The sequence below is a fragment of the Salmo trutta genome, chromosome 31 (assembly GCF_901001165.1).
Source record: "Salmo trutta chromosome 31, fSalTru1.1, whole genome shotgun sequence".
Lineage (NCBI taxonomy): Eukaryota > Metazoa > Chordata > Actinopteri > Salmoniformes > Salmonidae > Salmo > Salmo trutta.
Genome location: NC_042987.1, coordinates 18,225,976 through 18,247,322, shown reverse-complemented (window position 1 = coordinate 18,247,322; position 21,347 = coordinate 18,225,976). Strand labels below are relative to the sequence as shown.

The 21,347-nt window shown below is 43.4% G+C and overlaps 1 protein-coding gene across 1 annotated transcript in view; it reads right to left on the bottom strand.

Annotated features, from left to right (window-relative positions):
• Positions 1-214: 214 nt before the first annotated feature.
• LOC115169669 (apoptosis regulator Bcl-2) overlaps positions 215-21,347 on the bottom strand; it is a 54,824-nt gene continuing 33,691 nt past the window's right edge. The window contains exon 2 of the mRNA XM_029725529.1: positions 215-1,277. Within this exon, the coding sequence (XP_029581389.1) occupies positions 1,143-1,277 (135 nt within the window). The 3' untranslated portion in view covers positions 215-1,142. The remainder of the gene's footprint in view (positions 1,278-21,347) is intronic.

The following is a 21,347-nucleotide window of genomic DNA, read 5'->3' as shown; positions in this document are numbered from 1 at the left end:
GGTTTCCTCCAAGGTTCTGGCCTTCCTAGGGAGTTTTTCCTAGCCACCGTGCGTCTACATCTGCATTGCTTGCTGTTTGGGGTTTTAGGCGGGGTTTCTGTGCAGCACTTTGTGACATTGGCTGATGTAAAAAAGGGCTTTATTAATACATTTGATTGATTGATTTGATTGATAAAACAGGGGTTTGGGCTGCCAAACGCTAGAACTAACCTGCTTTTCACTCCTTCAATGCCTCCCTCTATCCTCTCTTATTACATTTCATATGGGTCAAATGCAAAAAAAGAGGCTCCAATCCACAGTCCAACAGCTCTCTCTCAGATCTCTGCAGAGCAAGCTGCATCTGTGGCACCTAGATGACGTTCTGATGAGACCTTGTATCTATACATGTATGTATAACGATGCTGTGTGTTCAGAGTTGAGTGATGCTCCAGGTATATTGCAGTGTAGAAGCGGTGGGTGGAGAGACACACCGTTCTGGTGAGCGGCGAACTCCTCCCATTATACATTCAGAGCTGCTGTTGTGTGGAGGAAGTCCTTTGAAGGTGGGTTGAAGGGGGTACACAGAGTGCACACAGTTCAAAAAGGGCTCCTCGCCCTAACAACCTGGGTCGGGGCCATCACCTTGGTGCAAGCGGTTGAATCATCAATGTCCTTGCACTCCTATTAGTAAATCCTTCAAGGGAGGCCTGAGGTGCAATATATACTTTCTTTTGCCACCCCGACACATGCTACACAAATCTACACGAGCACACAAAGGTTTCATGCTACAACTAGTAGTCCGAACAAAAACGGCACATGCCAAACCCGCCCCTCCTCTCCTCTCTTGTCAAGCCCTCAGTTGTCTCTCCAATCTTTCTGTGATTACAGTTAAACGGCGCGGCTTTCATTACATGTTTTCTTCTGTGTGGGCAGTGACTCTGTTTCCTGCTGTTGTTTGATTTGCATCTTTGTTTTTGAAGTGAGGGTTAAGAAAGAGGGAGTTTTTTCGAGAACAGGGAGAGAAAGAGAAAGAGAGAGGCTTTGAAGACATGCAGGTTGGGGATTCGGGATCGTCTCGGAGGGGGCAGGGCTGCCTTTGAAAAGAGAAAGTAGCAAAAGAGGGAGGGAGTACAAAAAAAGAGGGAGAGAAAAGGAGAACTCCTTCACTTCTGTGTAAGGTATGCTCCGATGGTAAGGCTTGCGGCCCCCAGTGCAGCCAGGCCGAAGACGGTCTTGATGGACGGCCACGAACAGAACACAGAGTCCCTCTGTCTGTCATAGAGCTCAACAAAGGCCTCCTGAGAGAAAGAGACAGAGAGAGAGACAGAGTTAATACAAGCAGTGTGTGTATTCTTGTGTTCAAAGCTAGCTGGGGGGTCTCCTTTGGAAGTGCCTGCATATCTAAACCCCCTTGGATGCCATCCAACTCCAGTGTTATTACATGCAGGAAGCCAGATCCATTTCAAACCAGCTCCCCTCACACCCGTAACACCCCTCGTGCTCACCCCCGCAAAACTCTGAGGGCCCCTCATAAACACAACACACACACACGAATGAACGCACACACACACCCTAGAGTACTCATGGACACAACCCAAGACAAACACTCCACATGAAAACATACACTGCGTCCTATTGATGTCTTGATGCAAGCTACAGTACACTGTATATGGTCATTCATTAATGGAAAGCACTGCATAACAGCTGTGATGCTCCATAGATGCTTCATGGTCCTACAACAGTCTGTTACCGGTGTAACTGCTTCTCCATAATCTCAATGAATACAGCCTGTTATAAAACGATCCCATATGTCCTTATTGTGTACAGTAGGATATTCACCCTGGCTTAATGTATTTATGGCCCATGTGCTGCTGTATGAGGAAATCAAGATGTCCATTTAGAAGCCTTCAGGCCTTGACAGTGAGAACAGCTAGATGGGAAGTTAGAGTATAGAGATCCCCCCCTTGAAGACCCCATAAATGGTTGGTGTTGATTAACCTGTATCTAACTGGTCAACCCAAGAAGGAGTGCACCATTGGCTATAGGAGGGGTCTGAGGGTTGGGGGGTGCAGGAAACATGATATTGTAGTGTTTTCCTCAGAGCTGAAGGGGGGCCATGTTGTTTATGCCCCTGCCCTATATTAAGTCCCTAAACCTAGACCGGTAATACATTTTTGTTACAGCAGTAGCACTAACCCTAACCATAGACTGCCTTAACATTGATAATCATATAAACAATTCATTTGAGATACAATGGATTATAGGTACAAAATGCACACCCATCACCTCAATAGTGGAGTACTACTGTAGTTTGGCTGGTAACCTGATTATGGGTGAATTCAATTGTTAAGTTCAATTCAATTCTACATTATTAGTCCCCTGAGGGCCAAATTCTTTTCAGTCCGTCTCGATTAGATCAAGGCTACATTTACCTACACAAATTATGTTATTTACTATTTGTAGAGCAAGACAAATATATGTTTGTTTCAAAATTGCCCTTGATCAAATAGAAAGATAAACTGGGCCATCTTCTATGAACAGTGTCACACTGTTAGGGAGTGTAAGAGAATATTTCCAGTAAAGCAAACCAAGCCTCACAGGATGACTAAAAAAGGCAATCTATTTCAAATGGCTACGGAAGACAAAAGTATTTCCTGCCTCCCTCTTCTCTCCCCCTTTCCTTTCCTGTAGCATTCCTGAGGCCAGGGGCCATTGAGAGTCAGGATCAGATCAGCAGTTTCTTCACTTTAGGTGCTCTGTTATCAAAACACACAACCATTCCTAGTCAGATACTGTTCACTAAACCAACAGACATTTCTCCTATTGTTGTCATTGTTAGCATTTTCTTTGTTGTTGCTGAAATGAGCACAAAATGAAAAAGGAGCTAACTGAAAAGGCATGTAGGTCATTCTCTGTCTCCTTAAATGCCCCTCTCCCCCCTCATTGATCAAATCAAATCAACGTTTATTTGTCACGTGCGCCGAACACAACAGGTGTAGACCTTACAGTGAAATGCTTACTTACAGGCTCTAACCAACAGCGCAATTGTTAAGTAAAAAAAAATGTATTAGGTGAACAATAGATAAGTAAAGAAATAAAAACAACAGTAAAAAGACAGAGACAAATAACAGTAGCGAGGATATATACAGTAGCGAGGCTATATACAGTAGCGAGGCTATATAGTATATAGCGAGGCTATAACAATAGCGAGGCTATATACAGGCACCGGTCAGTCGGGCTGATTGAGGTAGTATGTACATGTAAGTATGGTTAAAGTGACTATGCATATATGATGAACAGAGTAGCAGTAGCGTAAAGAGGGGTTGGCGGGTGGTGGGTGGCGGGACACAATGCAGATAGTCCGGGTAGCCAATGTGCAGGGGCAACGGTTAGTAGGGCTAATTGAGGTAGTATTTACATGAATGTATAGTTAAAGTGACTATGCATATATGATAAACAGAGAGTAGCAGCAGTGTAAAAGAGGGGTTGGGCGGGGGGCACACAATGCAAATAGTCCAGGTAGCCATTTGATTACCTGTTCAGGAGTCTTATGGCTTAGGGGTAAAAACACTGTTGAGAAGCCTTTTGGTCCTAGACTTGGAGCTCCGGTACTGCTTGCCATGCGGTAGTAGAGAGAACAGTCTATGACTGGTGTGGCTGGGGTCTTTGACAATTTTTAGGGCCTTCCTCTGACACTGCCTGGTGTAGAGGTCCTGTATGGCAGGCAGCTTAGCCCCAGTGATGTACTGGGCCATATACACTAAACTCTGTAGTGCCTTGCGGTCGGAGGTCGAGCAGTTGCCGTACTAGGCAGTGATGCAACCAGTCAGGATGCTCTCGATGTTGCAGCTGTAGAACCTTTTGAGGATCTGAGGACCCATGCCAAATCTTTTTAGTTTCCTGAGGGGGAATAGGCTTTGTCGTGCCCTCTTCATGACTGTCTTGGTGTGTTTGGACCATTCTAGTTTGTTGGTGATGTGGACACCAAGGAACTTGAAGCTCCCAACCTGCTCCACTACAGCCCCGTTGATGAGAATGGGGGCGTGCTCGGTCCTCCTTTTCCTGTAGTCCACAATCAGAGACCTGGCACCACCCGGCCAGGTCTCTGACCTCCTCCCTATAGGCTGTCTCGTCATTGTCGGTGATCAGGCCTACCACTGTTGTCTCATCAGCAAACTTAATGATGGTGTTGGAGTCGTGCCTGGCAATGCAGTCATGAGTGAACAGGGAGTACAGGAGGGGACTGAGCACGCAACCCTGAGGGGCTCCAGTGTTGAGGATCAGCGTGGTGGATGTGTTGCTACCTACCCTCACCACCTGGGGGCGGCCCATCAGGAAGTCCAGGGTCCAGTTGCAGAGGGAGGTGTTTAGTCCCAGGATCCTTACCTTAGTGATGAGCTTTGAGGGTATTATGGTGTTGAACGCTGAGCTGTAGTCAATGAATAGCATTCTCACGCAGGTGTTCCTTTTGTCCAGGTGGGAAAGGGCAGTGTGGAGTGCAATAGAGATTGCATCATCTGTGGATCTGTTTGGGCAGTATGCAAATTGGAGTGGGTCTAGTGTTCTGGGATAATGGTGTTGATGTGAGCCATTACCAGCCTTTCAAAGCATTTCATGGCTACGGACGTGAGTGCTATGGGTCTGTAGCCATTTAGGCAGGTTGCTTTAGTGTTCTTGGGCACAGGGACTGTGGTGGTCTGCTTGAAACGTGTTGGTATTACAGACTCAATCAGGGACATGTTTAAAAAGTCAGTGAAGACACCTGCCAGTTGGTCAGCACATGCCCGAAGCACACGTCCTGTTAATCCGTCTGGCCCCGCAGACTTGTGTATGTTGACCTGTTTAAAGGTCTTACTCACGTCGGCTACGGAGAGCGTGATCACACAGTCGTCCCGAACAGCTGATGCTCTCATGCATGCCTCAGTGTTGCTTGCCTCGAAGCGAGCACAGAAGGGATTTAGCTCGTCTGGTAGGATCGTGTCACTGGGCAGCTCGCGGCTGTGCTTCCCTTTGTAGTCTGTTATAGTTTGCAAGCCCTGCCACATAAGACGAGCGTCGGAGCCGGTGTAGTACGATTCAATCTTAGCCCTGTATTGTCGCTTTGCCTGTTTGATGGTTCGTTGGACGGCATAGCAGGATTTTTTATAAGCTTCTGGGTTAGAGTCCCGCACCTTGAAAGTGGCAGCTCTACAATTTAGCTCAGTGCGAATGTTGCCTGTAATCCATGATTTCTGGTTGGGGTATGTATGTACAGTCACTGTGGGGACAACATCCTCGATGCACTTATTGATGAAGCCAGTGACTGTGGTGTACTTCTCAATGCCATCGGAAGAATCCCGGAACATATTCAAGTCTGTGATAGCAAAACAGTCCTGTAGCTTAGCATCTGCTTCATCTGACCACTTTTTCATAGACAGAGTCACTGGTGCTTCTTGCTTTAATTGTTGCTTGTAAGCAGGAATCAGGAGGATAGAATTGTGGTCAGATTTACCACATGGAGGGCGAGAGAGAGCTTTGTACGCGTCTCTGTGTGTGGAGTACAGGTGATCTAGAATGTTTTCCCCTCTGGTTGCACATTTAACATGTTGACAGAAATTAGGTAGAACTGTTCTAAGTTTCCCTGCATTAAAGTCTCTGGCCACTAGGAGCGCTGCCTCTGGGTGAGCGGTTTCCTGTTTGCCTATTTCCTTATACAGATGACTGAGTGCAGTCTTAGTGCCAGCATCAGTCTGTGGTGGTAAATAAACAGACACAAAAAGTATGCCAATTCTCTTGGCAAATAGTGTGGCCTGCATTTTATCATAAGATACTCTACTTCAGGCGAGCAAAATCTAGAGACTTCCTATGATTTCGGCACCAGCTGTTGTTTACAAATATGCACAGACCGGCGCCCGTAAAACTGCTGCCATTTTATACCCATCCACCCACCAACACACACACCCTTCCATCCTTCTCAGCACAGGTATTATTTAGTGTGCGGGTGCCTCAGTCAGACCTCCTACTGTGAGGAACGTTGTACAGCTCCTCTGCTAAAAACATCGGCTGCCTGTTGCCCTTCTTTTCCCACCTACCCACCACAGGAAAAACTGTTTGCTGCGACAACACAGACTGGTTGCCACCGGTTGCCACTACTAGCCGTTGCATGATACCTTCCTGACCATGGCATGATAATATTATGGATAGCTAGACAAAATTGCAAAAAGGAAATGTGCATCTATAGCAGCAATAAATGATATAACATGTGGGGTTCCGAACAATGGATAATTCAAATGCAACAACTGACTAGACATTCCATTTAGAAAACCCCAGAATGGTACTTTGTGTAATAACCTGAGACAGGGAGCACCAGGGGTTGATGGGTAATGGAGTTGATGGGTCAGTCAGGTGGACATCATGAGACCGTGGCGTGGTACATCATGCTCTAATTCTCTAGGTCAGCTCTCAGACACCAGTTAGTTTCTCACCATTACAGATAACATGTGACTACTGTTGAAAAACAACAACTAGAGGTCAGTTTCTCTCTCGCTCTCTCTCTCTCTCTCTCTCTCTCTCTCTCTCTCTCTCTCTCTCTGTCCTTTTTCCAAATGCAAGGTCAGAGGAGACAGGGAAAGGGCCTTTAGCTTACACTCAGATAGTGAAATATCATTCTGCTATCCATGCAAGAACAAAAACAAGACAAGTAGTTTGCCCTTCACCAAGACCATCTGCTAGCTTAAGTAGGTGAGTGACTGGGGAATCAGTCCAATGTTACATACAGTCTTTCAGCGCTGAAGTTCACCTAGAGTGCTTCGTTGATCAACACACACGGGTGCCAAGAATCAAACAAAAATCCAGCCCAACCTTCTATCAGGCCCAGTAAATCTTTTTTGCTTTATATTTATGACAACATTCACATTGTCACGTAACAAATCCCTTGGAGACCCACAGCAGCACTCTCTGGGAAAAAGCAGAGAAACAAAATGAGGGGAAAAGAGGATCACTGGCTGCCACAGGCATGAGCGGCACCATGTAGCCACAGTGTCATGGTTACCCCTGTAGCTTGCCACATCTCCTGATGCTATAATATAAGCTTGACGACCTGAGATTGACTTTTCCCACCAGCAGGGCTGTCTTTTCTTGACCTCTGATTTGCTTTTCTCATGATACAGAGCTTCAGCATTGTCTCTTAGAGAATGTCCCTCTAGACGGAGTTTAACTCTACTCTCCCCAATAGGGGAACAGGAAATTCCGAAATTCCACTCCAGTCCTGGGTATCCTGGGCTTCTCCTGTTCGTTATTGTGAATGGATAATTTGCCTACACTTGCCTTGTGTGTGGGAAATAAGCAGTAGCCCTGTATGCTTGGCTGGCCTCTAGTCTCCACCCTCTCAGACAGACAGTTGATTAAAACACCACCAGGCAGCAAGGCCTTTGCCAAAACAGATAAATTATTAGGCAAGTTATCTCTGTTGTTTGGCTCACTGGCTAATTATGGCCAGCTTGGGAGTTCTCCTCTCCTCATTACGACCACAGAAAAGGAGGGATGAGAGAAGGCGGGATAAGAGGAGGAGGGATGAGAGGAGGAGGAGGAGGAGGAATGTGGGTTAAAGTTCAGACATTAATTAAAGTGCCTATATATTGTGGCTTCAGAGCAACAGCCGCTAAGCCAAGCGTGTCCCAATGCTGTGGGTCTACACACCACACCATAAACATACTGTTTAGTACACTGCAGACACACTCAGACACACTACACCTCTCAGCTCCTACAGTGTCTTCTCTACGGAGGATCTGGCTGTTTACCCCCAAGCTAATTCATCTAAGACAAAACTCTTACTAAAAGAAGGGGGGCAGAGAAAAAAAAGAGTCAGAGTAGGGTAAGTGTAGAAATACAGAAAAACAGAAACCATAACAAAGCCTATAGGGGAGAATCTCTCATTGAATATTGTGCTACATTTGTTTATTGATCAAGCAGGAAATCCTGCCTGTGTCTGTCTAGTTCTGTTTACCTAAACAGACGCAGCTCTATACTATCCATTCCAATCCAGACACAATAGGTGACAAGATGGCAACCTTGAGTCTGCGGCGACAAGGTCGCTCGGTGTGTGTAGCGTCTCTGGTGTCACCCATCGACCTGCTGCCTGCTGGAAAACAGATGACTGAGGACTTTTCAGACACACACTCATTACCCAGAAATCCCCTAGCGTCAGCAGCACAGGCCCAGGAACAAGGGACACTGTCTGAGTCCTTGGATAGCATCGATATTACACACAGAAGCAAACTGATACCCTGGCTATATAAAGTGACAAAAAAAGAGGTGAGCTATCTGTCGATCAGTCAGAAATCCACATTAAGTTGGGGTGGAAACAACAAAATAACTAAGACCATTTTTTTTGCATAGCTACCAAGGCATAGAGGGAATATTTAACGGTAAGAAAATAACTACTGTACACTGCTACTGTAGAGATGCCTGCTGAAGACAATGACATACTGAAAAACATGTTTTGCATAATGACAATATCCTACCAACGGGACATTAAAAACTGTAATATCTTATGTTTCACCAAGTCGTGCCTGAACGACGACATGAATAACAAAAAGCTGGTGGGTTTTAAGCTTTTCAGCAGGATAAAACAGCGGCCTCTGGTAAGACAAGGTGTGGCGGTCTATGTATATTTGTAAACAACAGCTGGTGCACAAAATCTAAGTCTCGAGGTTTTGCTTGCCTGAGGTAGAGTATCTCATGATAAGCTGTAGACCACACTATTTACCAAGAGAGTTTTCAATTGTATTTTTCGTAGCTGTCTACATACCACCACAAACTGATGCCGGCACTAAGACCGCACTCAATGAGCTGTATACAGCCATAAGTAAACAGGAAAATGCTCACCCAGAGGCGGCGCTCCTAGTGGCCGGGGACTTTAATGCAGGAAAACTCAAATCCGTTTTACCTCATTTCTATCAGCATGTTAAATGTGCAACCAGAGTGAAAAACACTCTAGATCACCTTTGCTCCACACACAAAGACGCGTACAAAGCTCTCCCTCGCCCTCCATTTGGCAAATCTGAAAGTAGTCTGATGAAGCAGATGCTAAACTACAGGACTGTTTTGCTTTTTACACCTGGACAAAAGGAACACCTATGTGAGAATGCTATTCATTGACTACAGATCAGCGTTCAACACCATAGTGCCCTCAAAGCTCATCACTAAGCTAAGGTCCCTGGGACTAAACACCTCCCTCTGCAACTAGATCCTGGACTTCCTGACGGGCCGCCCCCAGGTGGTAAGGGTGGGTAACAACACATCCGCCATGCTGATCCTCAACACGGGCGCCCCTCAGGTGTGCGTGCTCAGTCCCCTCCTGTACTCCCTGTTCACTCATGATTGCATGGCCAGGCATGACTCCAACACCATCATTAAGTTTGCAGATGACACAAAAGTGGTAGGCCTTATCACCGACAATGACGAGACAGCCAATAGGGAGGAGGTCAGAGACCTGGCCGTGTGGTGCCAGGACAACAACCTCTCCCTCAACGTGATCAAGACAAAGGAGATGATTGTGGACTACAGGAAAAGGAGGACCGAGCATGCCCCCATTCTCAAGATTGGGCTGTAGTGGAGCAGGTTGAGAGCAGGTTGTCCACATCACCAACAAACTAACATGGTCCAAGCACACCAAGACAGTTGTGAAGAGGGCACGACAAAACCTATTCCCCTTCAGCAGACTGGAAAGATTTGGCATGGGTCCTCAGATCCTCCAAAAGGTTCTATAGCTGCCCCATCGAGAGCATCCTGACTGGTTGCATCACTGCCTGGTATGGCTTCTGCTCGGCCTCCGACCGCAAGGCACTACAGAGGATAGTGCGTACAGCCCAGTACAACACTGGGGCTAAGCTTCCTGCCATCCAGGACCTCTATACCAGGCGGTGTCAGAGGAAGGCCCTAAAAATGGTGAAAGACTCCAGCCACCCTAGTCATAGACTGTTCTCTCTGCTACCACATGGCAAGCGGTACCGGAGCGCCAAGTCTAGGTCCAAAAGGCTTCTAAACAGCTTCTACTCCCAAGCCATAAGACTCCTGAACATCTAATCAAATGGCTACCCAGACTATTTGCACCCCCCCGCCCTATTTTACACTGCTGCTACTCTCTGTTTATTACCTATGCATAGTTTCTTTAATAACTCTACCTACATGTACATATTACCTCAATTACCTCTACTAACTGATGTCCCCACACATTGACGCTGTATCGGTACCCCCTGTATATAGCCTCGCTATTTTTATTTTACTGCTGCTCTTTAATTATTTGTCACTTTTATTTATTTTCTTTTTTCTTTTTCTTTTTTTTGGTTGGTATTTTTTCTTAAATCTGCGCTGTTGGTTAAGGGCTTATATGTAAGCATTTCACTGTAAGATCAACACCTGTTGTATTCGGCGCATGTGACAAATAACATTTGATTTGATAATACACAGGTAACTGCCAAAATAAAGAAAACACCAACATTAAGTGTCTTAACAGGATGTTGGGCCAACATGAGCCAGAACAGCTTCAACACCTTGGCATAGATTCTACAAGTGTCTGGAACTCTATTGGAGGGATGCAACACCATTCTTCTATAAGAAGTTCTATAATTTGGTGTTTTGTTGATGGTGGTGGAAAACGCTGTCTCAGGCTCCGCTCCAGAATATCCCATAATCATTTGGGTTTAGATCTGGTGACTGAGACAGACATGGCATATGGTTTACATCGTTTTCATGCTCATCAAACCATTCAGTGACCACTTGTGCCCTGTGAATGGGGGCCTTGTCATTCTATGGGGGTTTAGACATGGTAGCCACAATAATGGCCAAAGTAATGGCCTGCCCAGCATTTTTATACATGACCCTAAACATGATTGAATGTTCATTGCTTAATTAACTCAGGAACCACAGCCTTCCTTCATGAACTGGCCTCTGTAAAATGGTATAGAATCAGCTTGATCCCCTCTGTCGAAGACGCTTGGACCTTCTTTTTTTATATTTTCAGTGGTATTGTGAACAAACAGGCCCCCATAAAGAAAACAATAATTAAAAACAGGTTCAGCCCCTGATTCGACCGTGATTTTGCAGAGTTACTCCACCTCAAGAATTGCATTTCGCGAAAGGCTCGGCACATGCATACTCAGGCTGACTGGCTCTCGTTCAGGCAAATGAGAAATACGTTTACTCAGGCTATCTGGAAGACCAAAGTTAGTTATTTTAAGGAGCAGTTCTCTCTCTGTGGGTCTAACCCCAAGAAGTTCTGGAAAATGGTGAAAGACCTGGAGAATAAACCCTCCTCCTCACAGCTGCCCATGTCCCTTAATGTTGATGATGTGGTTGTTACTGACAAGAAGCACATGGCTGAGCTCTTTAATCACTACTTCATTAAGTCAGGATTCCTATTTGACTCAGCCATGCCTCCTTGCCCATCCAACATTTCCTCATCTCTCACCCCTTCTAATGCGACTATCCCCGAAGCTTCTCACTCTTTTTCCCCTGCCCTACAAAGTTTCTCCCTGCAGGCAGTCACTGAGTCCTAGGTGCTAGAGGAGTTCTAGGAACTTGACCCCAAAAAAACATCTGGGTCAGATGGTTTAGATCCTTTCTTCTTTAAGGTTGCTGCCCCTATCCTCACCAAGCCTATCTCTGACCTTTTAACCTGTCTCTCCTCTCTGGGGAGGTTCCCATTGCTTGGAAGGAAGCCACGATTCGTCCTTTATTTAAAATGGGAGATAAAGCTGATCCTAACTGTTATAGGCCTATTTCTATTTTGCCTTGTTTATCAAAAGTGTTGGAAAAATGTGTCAATAATCAACTGACTGGCTTTCTTGATGTATATAGTATTCTCTTTGGTATGCAATCTGGTCTCCACTCAGGTTATGGATGTGTCACTGCAACCTTAAAGGTCCTCAATGATGTCACCAATGCCCTTGATTCTAAGCAATGTTGTGCTGCTATTTTTATTGACTTGGCCAAATCTTTTGATATGTTAGACCATTCCATTCTTGTGGGCTGGCTAAGGAATATTGGTGTTCCTGAGGGGTCTTTGGCCTGGTTTGCTAACTACCTCTCTCAAAGAGTGCAGTATATAAAGTCAGAAATTCTATTGTCTCAGTCACTGCCTGTCACCAAGGGAGTACCCCAAGGCTCAATCCTAGGCCCCACGCTCTTCTCAATTTACATCAACAACATAGCTCAGGGAGTAGGAAGCTCTCTCATTCATTTATATGCAGATCTCATACTCAGCTGGCGCCTAACCCGGATTGTGTGTTAAATGCTCTACAACAAAGCTTTCTTAGTGTCCAACAAGCTTTCTCTACCCTTAACCTTGTTCTGAACACCTCCAAAACAAAAGTCATGTGGTTTGGTAAGAAGAATGCGTGAGGTGTGATTACTACCTCTGAGGGTTTAGAGCTTGATGTAGTCACCTCATACAAGTACTTGGGAGTATGGATAGATGGTACACTGTCCTTCTCTCAGCACATATCAAAGCTGCAGGCTAAAGTTAAATGTAGACTGGGTTTCCTCTATTGTAATCGCTCCTCTTTTACCCCAGCTGCCAAACTTACCCTGATTCAGATGACCATCCTACCCATGCTAGATTATGGAGACATCATTTATAGATCAGCAGGTAAGGGTGCTAGATGTTCTTTACCATTTGGCCATCAGATTTGCCTCCAATGCTCCTTATAGGACACATCACTGCACTCTATACTCCTCTGTAAACTGGTCATCTCTGTATACCCGTCGCAAGACATACTGGTTGATGCTTATTTTTAAAACCCTCTTAGGCCTCACTCCCTCCTATCTGAGATATCTACTGCAGCCCTCATCCTCCACATACAACACATGCTCTGCCAGTCACAGTCTGTTAAAGGTCCCCAAAGCACACACATCCCTGAGTCGCTCGTCTTTTCAGTTCGCTGCAGCTAGCGACTGGAACGAGCTGCAACAAACACTCACTGGACAGTTTAATCTCAATCTCTTCATTCAAAGACTCAATCATGGACACTCTTACTGACAGTTGTGGCTGCTTTGCATGATGTATTGTTGTCTCTACCTTGCCCTTGCCCTTTGTGCTGTTGTCTGGGCCCTATAATGTTTGTACCATGTTTTGTGCTGCTACCATGTTGTGTTGCTACCATGTTGTTGTCATGTTGTGTTGCTACCATGCTGTATTGTCATGTGTTGCAGCCTTGCTATGTTGTTGTCTTAGGTCTCTCTTTATGTAGTGTTGTGTTTTCTCGCTTGTCGTGATGTGTGTTTTGTCCTATATTTACATGTTATTTAGTTATTTATTTTAATCCCAGCCTCTGTTCCTGCAGGAAGTCTTTTGCCTTTTGGTAGGCCGTCATTGTAAATAAGAATTTGTTCTTAACTGACTTGCCTAGTTAAATAAAGGTTAATTAAAAAAAATGTAAATACTTTTAAAAACACCTGTGTTGAAGCACCTGCTTTCAATACAGTTTGTATCCCTCATTTACTCAAGTGTTTTCATTATTTTGGCAGTTACCCGTACCTGCTTCCATTAATGGCAATTATCATTGCTTGTCTTACCATGATTACCTATGATAAAGCGACAATATTGTATGAATAAATTATAATATCATGTATGTGTTTTAGGTAGTTGATGCACTGCTGCTGGAAAAAAATCCCATGGAGCAAGTGAACTACAAACAGACTATCTGCAAAGAAAATAGTATTGGACTCGCGGTAGCGCCGCAACGCTGGCTAGCGTGTTAGCTCGATTTGGGCCTACCCCCACATCAAAGATAGTTAGCGTTGCTAGCTAACAACTCAGAATAATGACCAAACTCACCGCTGGATGTGTTAATTGTCAACAACTGACCCAGAAAATAGCTGAATTGGAGGGTAGTGTCTATTCTTCATCAGATTAAAGAAGATAAACAGCTGATTGACTCTTTGATTGAGTCCGACAAAAATGTTGTGAACGAAGCCACTTGCCCATGGCTTGTCACCGCGGCCTCGGAGGAGCCTGCGGCTGTGAGACGTGCTTTGGTCCCGCTGGAAGAGCCTTGGCCATTACCGGGAGCTGTGCTCGAGCACCCGGTCTGCTCCACTCCCTCTGCTCTGCCTCAGGAGCCATGGATTACTGTACGGAAACCAAAAAACCTTGGCAGGAAAACGCCAAGGCAAAGTGATGCCTTGGAACTGGGAAACAGATACCGGGTATTGGAAGAGTCGGAGATTACAATGAAACAGCTCTATAACTAGCCCCAAACAACTTCCTAGGAGGAAGAGATAACTCAAGAGAGACACAACTTTAAAAAAATGTTTACCAAGCAGTAGTCCCACTGTCCTTATTGTGGGCTCATCTATGATCCAAAATGTTTCTATTAGGATAGCAGAGACCATCTGTTACCCGGGTGCCCGGATCCAGGACATTGACTGTATGATCCTGCTACTCATTAGTGAACACCCAACTGCTTCAGCTATCACTGTCCATGTAGGGTCAAATGATATTAAACTACAGGAATCTGAGCAACTTAAAAAGGACTTTAAATCACTGATTCATACTGTACTTAAATCAGGTAAACAATGCATTATTTCAGGTCCATTCCCGTCTACACGCTCTACGGATAATCATTTCAGTCTTATACGCCAGCTACACATCTTGCTTAAAGGTTATTGTTGTTCAATAAGCATACAATATGTGGACAATTTTACAGCTTTTCTACATCAACCAAATGTATTTCTCCGGGATGGATTACATCTGAATAGGTATGGTACAAGCATTCTCTCCTCAAACCTGGCTCTCACTATAGCCTCATACAGGGCATGTGTGTAGTGGGTGCGTGCTGGTGGCAGGGAAGTCAGGCGCAGGAGAACGAACTTGGTATAAACGGAGTCGTTTAACATGTGCTCACAAAACTCCAAAAACCAAAATAATAAAAGTGGGTACAAAACCCGTCACGCACCAGAACATAACTTGCACATCACATACAAACAAACAATCACCGACAAGGACATGAGGGGAAACAGAGGGTTAAATACACAACATGTTGATGAGATTGGAACCAGGTGTGATGGAAGACAAGACAAAACCAATGGAAAATGAAAAATGGATCAGCGATGGCTAGAAGGTCGGTGATGTCGACCGCCGAACACCGCCCGAACAAGGAGAGGGACCGACTTCGGTGGAAGTCGTGACAATGTGAGAATTGACAATATATAGCCATGGGGGTTGATACTTGGAATTGGTCGATTCCCCATCAGACTATACTCACTGCTCCCCTCATAGCTTTAAATAGCTCTACAGGTGCTGCAAACATGGATGAAACTTTTGATGGATTTTATGTTATTGTTACACTACTGTCAAGGTACCGTGTTGCCACTTCCTCATACAGGCAGAGGGATACAGTTAGAAGTAATCTCATCTCCATCCAACTCAGGCCTGTCAGTAGCTACACGATGAAGCATCGCTCATCTAATATTACCTTGAATGCTCCATCTGATATGAGCTCTCGAAATAGTGGCCTAGGAATTATTCATTTGAATGCTAGAAGCTTGATCCAAAAGCTAGATTTGATTGAAATACTGGTCTCACAATCACATGCTGACATAATGATTATATCTGAATCCTGGCTGTCCAGGATTCAGATTCCAGACTCAGATGTTCTGTTAGCTGGGTATAATGTCTACAGAGCAGACAGAGTGGGTAGAGGTGGATATCTGAATCCTGGCTCTGTGTCTCTGTTCCAGACTCAGATGTTCTGTTAGCTGGGTATAATGTCTACAGAGCAGACAGAGTGGCTAGAGGTGGAGGTATTGCCATATATGTTAAATGCAACCTAGATGTCACTGTGTCCATTTCAATTTCTGTTCCGAAACATTATGAATGCTTAGTTCTAAATGTGGTCCTTGGTCATAATGCTCTATTAACGCTAACGCTAGCGGGAGTTTATCGCCCACCCTCAGCTCCGGTATCTGCTCTATGCAAATTAGTTAATGTCTAATTATGCAAACTCTGAATTATTGATTATCAGAGATCTCAATCTGGACTGGCTGATGCCAGCATCATTTAAATTAAAATACATTTGTAACAAGCTAAATCTTACTCAACTAATAACTATACCTACCCATCCTAATCCAAAAGACCCCAGAAAATCTACATTAATAGACCTTATCTTAACAAATACACCTCACAAATATATAGCTAGTGGGTTATTTTCTAATGACATCAGTGACCACTGCCCTATTGCGTGTATCAGAGATACTAGGCTAAAAAACCCTGACCCCCGTATAATTCAAAAGAGAAACTATAAACACTTCTCAGAGCAAGCCTTTATCCATGACCTTTATTATTCAGAGCTTTTATCCGTAAACTGCATAATGGACCCAGTTTTAGCGTTCTCTTTCTTTTCATAAATTTTTACCTTTATGGCTAATAACCACGCCACGTTAAAGCGACTTAGGGTAAAAAAAAACAACTAATCCTTGGTTCTCCTGTGATTTGAAAATCCTTTTTCTGCAAAAGAATCAAGTATGGGCCTTAGCGAGGAAAACTGGTGAAACAGCTGATTGGCTGCTTTTTAGGCAATTGAGAAATAAATGGACCGGAGGAATAAAAAAGGCAAAATCTAGGTATTTTCTTGATGCTATGACAGTCTGCTGGTGATCCCGCTAAATTCTGGAAAACTGTTAACTCACTCGCAAATTACATCGGAATCTGGGATCATCAGTGACTGAACTGAAATGTGTGATGTTTTTAATAAGCATTTTATTTCTGCTGGTTTTCTTTTTGAAAGAAAAAATGGCCAACATGATCCTGACCGTTCTATTGTTTCAGTCCCTCGACCTTCAGCTGATGTGGAAAACAGTAAGCCATTTTTTAATTTTCAAAAAGTCACAGAAGATGAGGTCTTATCTGCACTATCTGCTATAGATTCTAAGAAATCATTAGGCGCTGACAATCTGGATCCATATTTACTCAAGTGTGCGGCACCTATTATTGCTGGTGTAGTGACGCATATCTTTAATCAAACATTTGTCGTAGGAATGATTCCTAAATCTTGGAAAACAGCTTTTGTTTTACCACTCCTCAAGGGAGATGATGGTAGTGAATTGGATAATTATCGGCCCATCTCTAAGCTCTCCTGTTTGGCTAAAATTCTAGAGTCATTGGTGAATAGGCAACTACAATATTTTTTAACTGTTAACAATACTCTTTCTAGTAATCAATCTGGCTTCAGACCTAAACACAGTACTATTACGGCCACTGTACGTGTTGTAAATGACATTACTAATGCCCTAGATAACAGAAAGTACTGTGCCGCCTTGTTCATAGATTTATCTAAAGCTTTTGACACTGTAGACCAAGCAATAATTTTGGGTAAGCTGTCGTCAATAGGACTGGAATTGGATGCCTGTCGTTGGTTTCATGACTATCTAAAGGATAGGAGTCAGGCTGTTAGAGTCGACGGCATCTAGTCGAAGCCATTGGAGTTGGTTAAAGGGGTCCCACAAGGTTCTATACTTGGTCCATTACTGTTCACTCTCAATATCGGTGATGAGATAACAATATCAGTGATGAGATAAGAAAGTATCAAATTAATTTATATGCTGATGACACTGTCATGTACTCTATCGCTTCAACGGCTGACCAAGCATTATCACTATTGGAGACAGATTTTAAAATATTACAAGGGTCTTTTATACAGCTGAAACTTGTTTTAAATGCAAAGAAACCACATTTTATGATTTTTAATAGGTTCAAAAAGTTGGTTTAAAATACACTTGCACTTACGAGCTTAGATGGTTCTCGAATTAATCAGGTCTCTGCATATAAATACTTAGGGATATGGTTGGATGATAAACTGTCTTTTAAAATGCATATTGACGAACTTTGTAAACGGTTAAAAATCAAGCTAGGCTTCCTCTATATGAACAGGACATGTTTGTCCTCTACAAATAGAAGACAAATTGTGCAAGCTACTTTTATGTCTGTTATAGATTATGGAGATATTATTTACATGCATGCTACGGCATCAACACTTAAATCGCTGGATGCTACTTATCATTGCGCACTTAGGTTTATTATGGGTGCTAGCTACAGAACTCACCACTGTGTTCTATATCAAAATGTGGGTTGGACTTCGCTGTCCATGAGATGAGAACAACATGCTCTCGTGTTTGTCTATAAAGCACTTCTGAATAAACTACCTTCTCATTTATCATCACTCATCAATATTAGAATTAGAATTCCTGAAACCAGGTCTCAAGCATGGATTACACTTGAGGCCCATGCGATTTCCACAGAGTTGGGTATGGCTGCCTTTTCCTGTTATGCTCCTTGCCTATGGAATAGCTTGCAGACTAAACTTAAACTTGAGACTCTTGTCCCCCTTGCCCATTTTAAATATTTATTGGAGGATTTTTATTTTTGTATTGCTTGTAACTGTTTCGTGTCATGCAAGTTCTTTTACTGTTAGGGTAATTACCTATGTGTAAATGTAATCTGTTGCTGTATTCTTTTGTGTTATCTGTGATCATTTTGTTTGTCTTGTTTAGTTTTTTAATCATTGTACCTAAACTGTATGTGTAAACATGCATACGCAGGGCCCAGCTGTAAAAGAGACCTTGGTCTCAGTCTGTGTTCCTTGTTGAAATAAAGGTAAAAAAAAACTCTCCTGCCTCCAAAATAACCTGCAAATGGCCCTGCTGATTCTCATAAATATTCAAATATGTCAGCAGCATCGGTGTGTTTACAAAACAGTGAGCGCCCACGGGTCTTCTCCTTCTCTCCTGGAACATGTAACGTGATAGCCCAGTAAATCACCATAGGCTGTCAATGACAGTTCTCATTTTGATCATCTCCATTAAAAATTGTTTAACTCCACCAGCAGGCCAGGAGAAATCTATTTTCTACGCTTTATGCATGTGACATATTGTTTTACAGGAGTCAGGAGAGGAGTAACTCTCTAGGCCTAAAGCACATTCTGGATTTATGTTGTTCAGTGCTCAGAAAACAAGAGTGAAATCAGATCCTATTAAGGTAGGTGGATGACAGACATAGCTGGCTCTTTCATTATCTTATCAAATGTATTTATAAAGCTGTGTTTACATCAGCAGATGTCACAAAGTGCTTGTACAGAAACCCAGCTTAAAACCCCAAACAGCAAGCAATGCAGATGTAGAAGCACGGTGGCTAGGAAAAACTCCAAAGAAAGGCAGGAACCTAGGAAGAAACCTAGAGTGGAGCCAGGTTCTAAGGGGTGGCCAGTCCTCTTCTGGGTGTGCCGGGTGGAGGCCAGATCGTTCTTCAAGGCGTTCAAACGTTCATAGATGAAGAGCAGGGTCAAATAATAATCACAGTGGTTGTGGACTAGAGGTTGCAACAGGTCAGCACTTCAGGAGTAAAATATCAGTTGGCTTTTCATAGCTGAGCATTCAGAGGTCAAGACAGCAGGTGAGGTCGAGACAAAGAGAGACACCTTCACGAGTGCAGTCTCAGTACTATGATGGGGTCTAAAACCAGACTGGAGCCTTTTGTAATCCATTATTTGTATCCATTAATAGTATTTTTAATTTTTCGGGTCAAGGTTTTGGTTTTTCAGGAGAGGCTTTATTACTGCCACTTTTAGTGAGTTTGGTACACATCCGGAGGATAGGGAGACATTTATTATGTTCAACATAGGAGGGTCAAGCACAGGAAGTAGCTCTTTCAGTAGTTTAGTTGGAATAGGGTCCAGTAGGCAGCTGGAAGGTTTAGAGGCATGACTATTTTTGTGAATGTGTTGAGAGATACAGGATTAAAAAACTTGAGTGTCTCCATTGATCCTAGGTCCTGGCAGGTCTGTGCAGACTCAGGACAACTGAGTTTTGGAGAAATACGCAGATTCAAAAAAGAGTCCGTAATTTGCTTTCTAATGATCATGATCTTTTCGTCGAAGAAGTTCATGAATTCATCACTGCTGAAGAGAAGGCCATCCTCTCTTGGGGAATACGGCTTTTTAGTTAGCTTTGCGACAGTATCAAAAATACATTTTGGATTGTTTTTATTATCCTCAATAAGGTTGGAAAAGTAGTCTTTAAAAGCTAGTTGGAAGACTTACAGTTCAGTGGAGCGTCATTTCCGTTCCAATTTTCTGGAAGCTTGCTTCAGAGCTCGGGTATTTTCTGTATACCAGGGAGCAAATTTCTTGTGAGAAATATTTGTTGTTTTTAGAGGTGCTACTGCATCTAGGGTGTTACGCAAGGTTACATTTAGATCTTTGGTTAGGTGGTTAACTGATTTTTGTACTACAACGTCCTTGGGTAGGTGGAGGGAGTCTGGAAGGAATCTTTGGCTTGTCCGAGAACTTATAGCGTGACTTTTGATAATCCTTGATTGGCGTCTGAGTAGATTATTTGTTGTAATTACAAACGTAATAAAATGGTGGTCCGATAGTGCAGGACTATGAGGAAAAACATTTATATCGACAATATTTATTCCACTGGAATTGTACAAATATTGACATTTTTTATTTCTACAAATAACCTTTATTAGCCTTGACTGAACTCCAGTATAATTTGATTATAGTGGATCCTGTATTGTTATAGAATCCATTGTATGAGACATCTTTGAGCAATGTAACCATGTGGATACCTTTAATTTGATACAGTTGAAATATTTTAAAATGAGATGCGCTGAAATGAAAGCAACTTTCGATTATAGCGACCTTATGTTTGATCTCTCAAACAATGTAAAGTATGTTTAGATAGGTGAAATCTAGTGCTAAGCGTGTTGATTATTAATCCGAGGGTACCCTGCTATTGACACACTTATTTAATTATGCAAGAGAACAGGACAACAGTAATTAATGAGGCAGTCTAGACAGCACAGGTGTGTACAGGTAAGGTAGTCAGAGAAGGTGTTTGGTGGTTGCATCCCTGTTCCTCCCCTTTATGTTAAGGTATCATATATGCAAATACGCCCAGGTATTTATGCAAATAAGGCACACAAAAAAAAGATACAGTCAGAACATTAACCTCTTGACGGTCGCCTAGGATAGGGGGCGCCACAGCGCATTTTGAAAACAATTCGTGCCCATTTTAAACGGCCTACTACTCAAACTCAGAAACTAGGATATGCATATAATTAATACTTGTGGATAGAAAACACCCTAAAGTTTCTAAAACTGTTTGAATGGTGTCTGTGAGTATAACAGAACTCATATGGCAGTCAAAATCCCGAGACAGATCGAAACAGGAAGTGGAATTCTGAATTGCGGACTCAACTTCATCACGTTGCCTATTAATCACACCGTGAGCTATGGTTCATTGAGCACTTCCTATTGCTTCCACTAGATGTCCCCAGTCTTTACAAAGTGATTTGAGTCTCCTACTGTGAAAACTGACAGAATGACACG